Source organism: Physeter macrocephalus, chromosome 8 (genome assembly GCF_002837175.3).
Source record: "Physeter macrocephalus isolate SW-GA chromosome 8, ASM283717v5, whole genome shotgun sequence".
Taxonomy (NCBI): domain Eukaryota; kingdom Metazoa; phylum Chordata; class Mammalia; order Artiodactyla; family Physeteridae; genus Physeter; species Physeter macrocephalus.
In genome coordinates, this window is record NC_041221.1 from 24,515,068 (window position 1) to 24,526,494 (window position 11,427).

Consider the following 11,427-nt stretch of genomic DNA (forward strand, 5'->3'; position numbering starts at 1 on the left):
TTAGCTCTAGCAGTTTTCTGGTAGCATCTTTAGGGTTCTCTATATATAGCATCATGTCATCTGCAAACAGTGACAGCTTTACTTCTTCTTTTCTGATTTGGATTCCTTTTATTTCTTTTTCTTCTCTGATTGCCATGGCTAAAACTTCCAAAACTATGTTGAATAAGAGTGGTGAGAGTGGGAAACCTTGTCTTGTTCCCAATCTTAGTGGAAATGGTTTCAGTTTTTCACCACAGAGAACGATATTGGCCCTGGGTTTGTCATAAAAGGCCTTTATTATGTTGAGGTAAGTTCCCTGTATGCCTCCTTTCTGGAGAGTTTTTATCATAAATGGGTGTTGAATTTTGTTGAAAGCTTTTTCTGCATCTATTGAGATGATCATATGGTTTTTCTCCTTCAATTTGTTTATATGGTGTATCACATTGATTGATTTGCGTATATTAAAGAATCCTTGCATTCCTGGGATAAACCCCACTTGATCATGGTGTATGATCGTTTTAATGTGCTGTTGGATTCTGTTTGCTAGTATTTTGTTGAGGATTTTTGCATCTATGTTCATCAGTGATATTGGCCTGCAGTTTTCTTTCTTTGTGACGCCTTTGTCTGGTTTTGGTATCAGGGTGATGGTGGCCTCGTAGAATGAGTTTGGGAGTGCTTCTCCCTCTGCTATATTTTGGAAGAGTTTGAGAAGGATAGGTGTTAGCTCTTCTTTAAATGTTTGATAGAAATTGCCTGTGAAGCCATCTGGTCCTGGGCTTTTGTTTGTTGGAAGGTTTGTAATCACAGTCTCCACTTCAGTGCTTGTGATTAGTCTGTTTATATTTTCTATTTCTTCGTGGTTCAGTCTTGGAAGGTTGTGCATTTCTAAGAATTTGTCCATTTCTTCCAGGTTGTCCATTTTATTGGCATAGAGTTGCTTTTGGTAATCTCTCATGATCCTTTGTATTTCTGCAGTTTCAGTTGTTACTTCTCCTTTTTCATTTTAATTCTGTGTCACAGGCTTTTTAAAACTGAGATTTGGAGTCAGTGCCGCTGTGTGACCCTGAGCTCAGGCCACAGGGCGGGAGAGAGACCCCCGTGGTCCTGACTCTGTTCAAAGGGTCAGTCAGGATATTGTTCTCATTGCTATTTTCCTGCAGCTAAAAGGGACGTGGTGGGAGCTGTGAGGTGGCTCTTGGTATCGTCACGAGAGCAGCTGTAATTCTGGAACTGGAAAAACCCACGGAACTGGCACTGGAGATGCTCAGGAGGCCACAGTACCCGTGTTTCTCACGCGTCTCCACTTGGATTTGAGATCTGGCTCAGGCGTGCACGCTGGGCTGCAGACAGTGCAGCCACCTCCTCCTGGACAAATTTCCAACCAGAGAATAATGGGCAGGCGGTTGGAGAAGGGGGCGCTGGCCAGGGAGGGGACCGTCCTTGTGGCTGATGAGCAAGTAGCCTGACAGCCCACAACCCTTGGAAGTGAGAAATCTGTTGTAGGAAACAAAGTCTCCAAACCAGGCAAGGTGCCTCATGAATCCTTTTGGGTGTAAAAATTGCTGCAAATCTTTTTTGTCAGAAACGTCAACACTGGTAATGTCATCTCGCCTTTGCAGAGGGAAGTGATGCCAGAACACTTTGATGTGTTTTTTTCCTTAAATAGCTCTTCCTCGGAAGTGCTGGAACATCAGTCACCCAGCGCTCCTGTGCAGGCTCCTCGCCAGCTACCTCCCCCCACCGCCCCAGGCCCCGCAGTCCCACCCTCGCGACGACTGCCCTCCACTGTGTGGGCTAAAACAGCAGCATCTAATGTAGCAATGCGTCCCTGAGACGTTTCAAGCAAGGAGCCAGTAAAATACACAATTTCGTTTTCACCAAGTCCTCCCTCAGGACAGCCTTTCGGGGGCCTGGCGTGGGCAGTGGTCCTTGGAGAAATGAATGCCATCATTTTTCTAACTAGAGCATTGTTCTGCCCGCAGTGTTGGGCTAATGTCAGGACTGCGCCATTGCCCCAACCCCTCCCCGGTGCATTCTGTCTCAGCAGGGCCGTTGGTCGGGGTGGGGCATGGCTGGTAGCTTTGCAGACGTCCCGAGTCCCAGCTGATGGCGATGGGGGAGATATGCTCCTATGGTCCAGCCGAATGCCTGGAATCCAGGCACGTGTAAGCCCTGTCACTTGCTCCCCGAGCCAGCCCAGGGACTGTTGGCGGTGGTGGAATGTGGTGGTCACGGCCGAGCTCAGGAGGTCGGCTGCCTGCGTCCCGTCCCAGTTGGCTTACCTGGGACAAGTTACTCAGCCTCTCTGGGCCCCCTTGGCCTCATCTCATGAGGTTACCGTAACGAGTAAATGAGATACCAAGTCAGGCTCTCAGAGGGTCCCTGGGACTTGGAGGGTGCCAGCCATTCGCAACTTCTGTGCAAGAACCTATTTCAGTCCCCGTCTTTCCCCTCCTGCTGCCGGAAGCACAGGTGACTTTTTCTCTGATATTGACCATGAGAACCTGGTCCAGCTCCTGGCGCTCGAAGAAGCAAGCTGCCGTGTTGTAAGAGGACCTCAGGGAGACCCCCGTGTCGGGAACTGCAGGCAGCCTTTCACAGCTCAGGGGGATCTCCGGCCAACAGCCGGCAGAAGGCCAGCCCCCTTCCAGTCCTACAGCCCCAGGGAGTGAGTTCTGCCCTTCCCTAAGGGCGGCTGCAAGTGGATCCCTCACCAGTCGAGCCTCTGGATGAGAACCAAACCCTGGCTGCCACCTGATTGGAGCCTCACAGAGGGCCCGGGGAAGCAGTGCCGAGGCTCCTGGCCCGCCGAGGCTCCTGGCCCGCCGAGGCTGAGAGAGAATGAATGTGTTGTTTACAGTTTACATAGAGCGGCTCCAGCCCTTTGCGCGTCCCTGAGGCCATGGGATGTACTTCCCCCGCAGTCGCTGTTCTGGTCAAGCAGGTCTGCGAGCGACTTTCCCTAAGCCTGCACCTTTACCCGGGGGACTGTCCTCTGTAGCCATCCCCCTGGTTTTTTCTTGCCGTTTCTCCTTGTGAGTGCAGCCCAGATTCATTCCCACGGGAGCTTCTCTGGAGGGTTCTAGTCTGTCTCCTAGGCTTGCTGTCTGAGCTCTGTCCTCCCTACAGTGGCGGCCGCTCGATGTTAGCGCCACCAGGGACGTCCCAAGTCATTCCCATTAAAAAAAAAATTTTTTTAATTCTCTTACTTTCTTTCCCATTAGATTTTTTTCTATTAAGGTAGAGTTGATTTACAGTGTTGTGTTAATTTCTGCTGTAACAGTCATTGCCATTTAACATAAAATAAAATCTGGGGGCTTCCCTGGTGGCGCAGTGGTTGAGAATCCACCTGCCAATGCAGGAGACACGGGTTCAATCACTGGTCCGGGAAGATCCCACATGCCGCAGAGCAACTAAGCCCGTGCACCACAGTACTGAGCCTGCACTCTAGAGCCCATGAGCCACAACTACTGAGCCCACGTGCCGCAACTACTGAAGCCCATGTGCCAAGAGCCCATGCTCCGCAATGAGAGAAGCCACTGCAATGAGAAGCCCGCGCACTGCAATGAAGAGTAGCCCCGGCTCGCCACAGCTAGAGAAGGCCTGCGTGCAGCAACGAAGACCCAATGCAGCCAAAAATAAATAAAATAAATAACTCTATTTTTTAAATAAATAAATAAATAAAATCTGGGAATCAAATTTTTTTCAGGCCAATTACAATACATCCCGATCAACCCTTTTCTTTTTCTTTCTTAAGGCAATTATAAATTCCCCTAGTTCTTAATTCAGACCGAGAACGTACTTTTGAGAGACCTTCTGTAAAATGTACTCAGGTGTTTATTCTGCTGCTGTCTTTCCTTTCAGTTTAGTGAATACCGGTAGTAACCGTTTCTCCACCTGGTTTGTGGTGTTTCTAGTCATTGAACACTGCGATGAAGCACCTGTGTGAGATCCTGACCGCTGACCCCGAGGGGGGGCCTGCGCGCATCCCCTTTGAGACTTTCTCCTACGTCTACCGTTACCTGTCGGGACTCGACTCGGATATACCTGCGTCGGACACGGAGTCCTACCTCTCCTCTCTGAAGGACAGCGTGTAAGTGCTCGCGGGCTCAGGAACGCTGGTGTCTCGGTGGTGGGACGACTTCCTTCTTCCCGTTCTTCTCTGCTCTCAGATAACGTGGTACCCGCGAATCCGGCCTTCTGTAGCAGGGGAGGCGGCACACGCTGTGCCCCGAGGTGTCACTTAGTGATGCTGAGGATGCCCGGGCCTCGGGAGGCTGTGCCGGGCTCTGCAGACTTCAGAGGGAGACAACTTATCCCGTCCTTGAGAAACATGTCTGCAAAACGCATCTTGATTCTTAAACACGGGATGTCACATGGTTTAAAACCGGGGCATGTTCAAAAGTACGAATTCATTTCTCAGCACTGAAACACCGAATGGGTCCCTGCAGGTGGAGGGCGTGAGTGAGGAGCGACCCCGTGCCCCCTGCCCTCCCCCGCCCCGTGCTGTGCTGCCTGGGGGGCGACGCGGGGGGAGGGCCGCCCCTCTAAGGGGGGCGACGCGGGGGGAGGGCCGCCCCTCTAAGTGGGGCGACGCGGGGGGAGGGCCGCCCCTCTAATGGGGGCGACGCGGGGGGAGGGCCGCCCCTCTAAGGGGGGGGACGGTGCTGCTCCGGGCACGCCCAGCCGGAGGAGGAGGCCCCGTGCTGAGAGCGCAGCTCCCCAGGCTGCCCGGCCTCCCAGTGCCGCCCCTGTGCCGGGATGTAGTCGGGGGTTCAGATCACGAGAGAGCCAGGGCTGGGAGCTGGCGGTGGTGACGGTGACAGCCCCGCCGCCGGGCCCCTGAGAGCCCACGCCCGGCAGGCCCGTCACCACCTCCCAGGCTCGGGCCCCTCCACCGTCCCCAACCGCCCACGTCTGGGGTGCCCCGGAGCCGACCTCTCAGCCCTCCCTGTCCCTCCCGGAGCCTCCTCTTTCCTGAGCGCCCCCCGCCGTGCCGCCCGCTCATGCCGCCCGCTCACCGATGACAGGCCCGGGGAGGGGGCCTGGCGTCCTGCTGGAGCCGTCTGACCTGGGGACCGTCCTGCTTCCTTCCCCGATCAGGCCCCGGAGCGGCTCCCACTCACACACTGACCAGGGCCCTCCTGTGCCCCGCCCTCTGGCCAGCCTCCGAGCCCGGGCCTCCGGGCCCCTCTCCTGTCCCCTTCCCGCGGGGACCCCAGCCCCCCCGGCACGCGGCCTCTGTCTGGCCTCTGACCTCCACACCCGGATGTCGCAGCGCCCGCTCGCCCTCTCCTCGGTCGTGTAGGTGGGTCCGCTGCGCACACGTCAGGCTTATTAACACGTCCCAACAGAACTCCACGTCCCCCGGACCTTCCCTCCGCAGTTCCGCTCCCCCGCTTGTGGACCGCGTCTCCGTCCCCCCACTAGGTCAGGACAAGACGCGGGTGACCCTCCACGGAAGCCCCTTCCCCCCGACCCCTCCCCCCGGGACCCGCTGCTGCCCCTGGTCTGGCCCCACCGGCTCTCCCGCCTGCACCTCCCCAGCTCGGCCGTTCCCCAGACGGCGGCCACCGTCCCGGGAATGATGACTCGAGTCACGTCCCCGCCACGCCTTCCCGGCCTCCCGCCCGCAGGGGCTGATCCCTGCCCGCCCCGCCGCGCTTTGCCTGGTGAGCGCTGCCTGCGTCTCTCCGGCCCGCGGCACTTCAGCCACACGCCGCCCGGGGTTTGGAGAAGACAGAGCTCGCGCCGACTCCAGGCCTTTGCCCTGGTCTCAGACACCGCGCCCATCTGCACGGCTGCCGAGGGCCCTCAGCTCCGCGAGGCCTCCCCTAAGGGGCTCTGCCCATGAGGCAGCCCCTTCCGCCCTCGGTCCCTCCGTGAAGCCGTCTTCCGTGCTGTGTGTGGAGCACAGCCATGCGGCGGGTTCAGCAGCCTGGGGTGACGTCTGCACGCGGAGACGTGCTGGGGGGACATGGGTGGATGCACCCCACGCGTGGTGGAGATGGAGGGACACGGGAGCCTCTAAGGAGTTCGGGTTATGTCTGGTGGCACTAGGGAGCCATAGAAGGTCTTAGGGAGCGTGGTGGTGAATTTTGCTTAGAAGACCCCTTGAGCAGCAGATGTAAGGAGACTAGCTAGGAGGCTTCTGCGAAGGCCTGGAAAAGAGCTGACCAAGGAGGGAGAGGCTTTGTAGTGCTGCTTGGATTTGGGTGGCGGACTGGAGGTGAGGAGTGAGGGGAGAGGGCCTTCCAGGACTGCCCAAGTGGTTCCCGCCCGAGTGGATGTTTGTGTCTCTCCCAGGAAGGACCTGCGGGCGGCAGGACTTGTGAGCTGATGGGCCTGTGGCGGGGGCGGGGCGGGGGGCTGCAGGGCGTGTCAGGGACGGGCTGGGCTCCTCCCAGGGGGACGCCGGGCGGGCGTCCCAGTGTGAGGAGAGCACCAAGGGTGGGGCAGCGGAAGTCCAGCCTTTTTGAGGGGGGGGGGCAGTGAGTAAGGAGGACCTGAAGCAGGAAGAGTGAAGCCGGGGAAGGGACGCCAGGAAAGGCTTGGGGGAGGGGGCGGGCGGTGAGGGGCCTTGTCCAGAGCGGCAGACCCCAAAGCTGTCCCTTACGCTGGCCACAGAGGTCACTGTGCCCCTGGCACAGGTGATTTCCGAGGAGTGATGGGGACAGAGGAGGTGAAGTGTGGCCTCCAGCTACCCACGTGGGTGCAGCTCACACTCCCAGGAAACGGGGAGGTAGGCTCGACCTCCACAGGGAGGGGCTGAAGGTAAAAAGAAGGGCATTTAACTGCCGACTGGGAGGTCGGGGTTTATAACCTGGTGTTTGAAAGTACAAAGACAGTAACGGGATTCCCCTGCTCCGGAGCAGAGGATGGTCCGCTCCCCGTCCGCCCTGTCGCCAAGCGGCCACAGTGGGAGGCTCTCCCACAGGTGTGGTGCCCCTGGGCCCGTGAGAGGTGGTTCCTTTTTACGGTAAAATATATTTTAGAACCACTAACTTGTGTTCCTTTTACTTTTAAATATGAGCCCTCAAGACAGCTCTCATTTTCCCACTGACCTGGGAAATCAACATTGTTACAGTTCAGTGTTTTTACATCTACTAAGTTGCTAGTAGAAATTTACTAATGTTCACCATCTTTTATCTATAGATAAAAAGTCAAAAGTTATACTGTTATCAGTGCCAAAGTTTCACAGACTTAAGACAGTCCTTTGAGTTTTACAGGACCAACGCTTAAAATAGAAAGATACTTTTGTTATACTAGTGACTAAAATTTGAGTTGTCAATAAAGAAAAAACTGCAAACATAGTACTGAGTTTTTCACCTAGAAAGATATGTGCGTTTTTTGTAAAAGAGAATAGAAGTGCTTTATTTTTAGAGGTAAGAATTACTGATTTGAGACCATAAATGATCAATTTTTTAAGGTAAAACTTATAAATTATACTGTATTCCATAAAAATTGTATTGTGTGCAGTAAGAAATTACTAATAAGTGTCTTTATCTGTTTCCAATTTAGAGACTCTAGAAAGAATGGCATGATAGGACTTTCAGATTTTCTTCATTCTAAAGAGGAAAATTTAGAAAACCTCGAAAAGAAAACTCAGAAGACATAGGCCATTAATACAGAGAAGAACACATTTTAATGTCAAAATAGTGCTTTTTAAAACCTTGGCATCAAATACAACTTGTCGTTAACCACATGCATATGTAGTGTGAGTTTTTCTTGTAATGGAATGTGACCAGTGCATCGTGGGGCCCTATTTAATGATTATTCTTCACCGTGTTCTCCTAAGAACCTTAAATGCAAAATATTCATGGCAGTGAAATGATCTGAGTGAAACAATGTTTGGATGCTGCAGAGCAGGAAGGGGAATGGGCAGTTTAAAATCAGCTGTACCTCTTCTTCTTTCAAAACTCCTGGGCATCAGGAAGGCAGACGCTCTCTGCTCCCTGGCAGCCACACCTAAGGCTCCTGGGAGGAGCGTCTTCCACTGAAGCTGGGTCTTCTCTGTGACAGGAGGGCCTGGAGGACTCACTGGCTGGAAGAGCATCCATGGCTGGGAAGCAAACTAGACCAGCCACTTGGACCAGCACTTGGTCCACTGGACAGAGATAAGCATTGAGATCCTTTCTTTGCTTTCTTGATATAAAGTCTTCAAAATGACAGTGTCAATGAATACATCTCAGATTATTTTTCTGAGAACTTGGGAATGGTTTGGCTTGTTGGCTCTGCAGATTTGTTACCATGCTAGTAAATTTTATCGGTGTTCAAAGACTTGTGAAAACCCCAAGTTAGGAGATGCAGTTGTTATCTAAAGAAGTGTGTCATTTTTTGCACTGAAAGGTGTGAAGTATATTTTTCATCTGGACACTAAGCTACTGTATTTGAGATGATCTTTTTCCTGGACTTACAGTCACCCTCGCAGTGAACAGACGATATAGAGAGACTATTCGTAAAATTACAAGAAACTTTTCAGAGTTGGAGTTTTAAGAGCTTTTGCAATTTTTGAGTTGCTTTAAACCTTCTCAAAGTTTGATTTCCCCAAAGAATTTAAGTATTTTTCTCCTTCTAATCATAAAGCCTCCATGCACGGGGATAAGTGGAAAGACACCTTAGGTTTTGTATGAGTGCAGTGGTAAGTCGTGTGGAGTGACCAGATGTGTGCAGGGGAAGCACTGCAGTAGGAAGGGGCGTGCAAAGGAAGGGGTGTGCAAAGGACGACACACAAACGGTGCTTGGACATCCCGTGCACCTGACACAGACCCGACAAAGGCGCAGAGGGTTTTGTGGGGGTATTTTGTTGTTTATTTTTGCGGCACGCGGGCCTCTCACTGTTGTGGCCTCTCCCGTTGCGGAGCACAGGCTCCGGACGTGCAGGCTCAGCGGCCATGGCTCACGTGCCCAGCCGCTCCGCGGCACGTGAGATCCTCCCGGACCGGGGCACGAACCCGCGTCCCCTGCATCGGCGGGCGGACTCTCAACCACTGCGCCACCAGGGAAGCCCAGCTTTTGTGTTTTTTAAAGCCAGACAATCAGCCACCTCAGGAGGCACACGTGAGGCAGAGAGCATAGGACATTTGCATGTGACAAAGAGAAGAGACGTTGGCCGGCTATCGGGACAGAAAAGGGACAACTTAATATGATGGATTCATAGCCGCTCCTCCGAGGGCACCACGAACGGATGGAGGACTTGGGAGAGGCTCCCCACCCGAGCTGGGGCCGGGGGGCAGCTCTGGAGAGTGACCTGCCTGCAGGGTTTGCAGGGACTGAGCTGCCTGGAGTGTCACTGGACCCATTGGAGGTCGGCAGGGTACCTGGGTGAACAAACTGCTAGACTGCCGTCCAAGTTGGGCGTGGAACTGACAAGGAACGTTGAGGTATGAAGGCCACAAAGTAGCATCCTCAGGGAATATTGTTCCAATGAACCCTTCCTGAGGAAGCTGCTAGAGAGGTTCAGACAAAGAGATTGGAGAGGTCAACGTAAGGACCAGTGTATACGGAATGTATATTTCTCCATAGAACTGAGACTAAATGATGGTGATAAAGGATGTGCTATCGTGTATAATGGCTGTGCGTGCTGACAACACAGGGACGTAACATCGATCGAATATCGGAGACTGGGGGGTCTATATGAAAAGAATCAGCTGATTGTCTGATTGTCATATAATTATTAACCAGAAGTAAACCAGCATTCATATCAGATATCTGGGGGATGGAGAGGGAAGAAGAGTTTTCTAGCCAATTTCGATACTGATCATTGTAGAGCAGCAAACACACATAGCCTGAAAAGAAAAGATTAAGGATATTATCTAGAGATACATACGGTAATCATTACAGCAGAAATACAAACCTTCCGAAATACCAATATAAATAGACAGGTAGGTAGGTAAAAAGAGAGAACCTCTGAAAGCTGAACCAAAAAATAAAAAAATGTTTACGTATAGGAGGGAGGCCAGGAGGGAACAGATGGAGGAGGCTTGAAGCTGGTCTTCTCTGAAAGTCCCTTTTTGTTGATTTTGGAATCCTGTAAGTATTTTACATAATTATAAAACAAAATTACATTTTTTAAAAAATCCCTGAAAATTTAAAGTAAAATGAAACCAGTGAACTTGACTGTGTGTCAAGTCGGTGGTGTAACCACAGGAACAATTCCAAGCGACTTTACAGCAAGTCACTTGAACATTCCTAGTGGAATATGCAGTAACAAACAAAAGTTACGAAACAGTTAAAAACCCCAAACTGTTTTCAGTGATCGGTGTTGGTAGTAATGAGATAAGTGAGTACCTCGGTGTCAGTAAGAACCTGGATTTTTGTCCCGGAATGGAGGAATGAAGAAAGAAAGATAAGCTTAAGTCAAAACCCTGTGTACCTGAGTTAGAACTGGAGCATCTGTATGAAATCGCCCTCCCTGCCCCCTGGAAAGGCCTAGAAGCAGCGCTGCATCCAGTCATCGGGGAGTACACCTAACAGCCGGGGGTGGTCCTTAAATCCCTCTATCCACGGAAAGGAGCTGGGGCTCCTTGAAGCAGAACTGATCCGGGTCTTGGGTAGGGAATGTTCGAGGTGAGGCCCAGAACAAAGTGTCGTACTAGCAACAGGCTGTAATGGACTTTCGGGCTCGTGTCAAAAGTCAAGTTGAAGGAACTTCCGCTTGCCCTGCTCTTCAGGGATCCACCCCTATGACCGTCCTCCAGCAAAACAGAAGATTCCTTGCCACTCTGGCTGGCTCCCCGGGGTTACACCATTTTCTCCACTTCCCTCTAAAAATGTGCTCTCTGCAGTGGGCCACGAGTCTCTAAACAGACTCCACGTCAGAGAGGACAGGGCCCCTCCTGGGCGGTCGCTCCCCAGGGGCCAGGCCTGCTGCTCCCCGGAGGCCCCTGCCGCCTGGCCCAGCGGGAAGGCAGGCGCTCAGCCATCGGAATGTCACCAAGTTGGCCGCAGAGCTGCTTCAACGAGGTGCCCTTCTAGGGGCCTGAGGGCCAAGAGTGGGCCCCTCCCAAGCTTACAGGGGCAGGGCCCGTGACCACTTTGGGGGCTGTTTGCTAGCAAGTGTCTGTCCATTGGGCAGAATTTGGGGTGAGACTTGCTTTCACTGTAACTGTCTAGTGGGGGGGGGCCACGGGGGGACATAGAGCCCGCACCTCCTCTTGTCGGTGGAGGCCACCCCCTTTCACCAAGAGAGCCTCATCAGATTTCTGACCAGCCAAACTGGCTTAGGTCAAGAAGATACATTTGGGTGGAATTTTATAAGACAGAATAGATGAATATTGCCGTAAATAAACTTGCTAATGGGGACATCCGAACTCAAAACACATAAGTCAGGGGATACCGTTTCACTTTACCAAAAAATCGTGTGTTAACTCAACACTGTAAAGCAATTATACTCCAATAAAGATGTTAAAAAAAAATCATGTGTTTCAGCAATGAAAGAGAATGAAG

The 11,427-nt window shown here is 52.4% G+C and overlaps 1 protein-coding gene across 1 annotated transcript in view; it reads left to right on the top strand.

Annotated features, from left to right (window-relative positions):
* Positions 1-7,678, top strand: part of ROPN1L (rhophilin associated tail protein 1 like) — a 20,330-nt gene extending 12,652 nt beyond the window's left edge. The window contains exons 5-6 of the mRNA XM_024125984.3: positions 3,897-4,072; positions 7,501-7,678. Coding sequence (XP_023981752.1) covers positions 3,897-4,072; positions 7,501-7,597 — 273 coding nt within the window. The 3' untranslated portion in view covers positions 7,598-7,678. The remainder of the gene's footprint in view (positions 1-3,896; positions 4,073-7,500) is intronic.
* Positions 7,679-11,427: the final 3,749 nt, after the last annotated feature.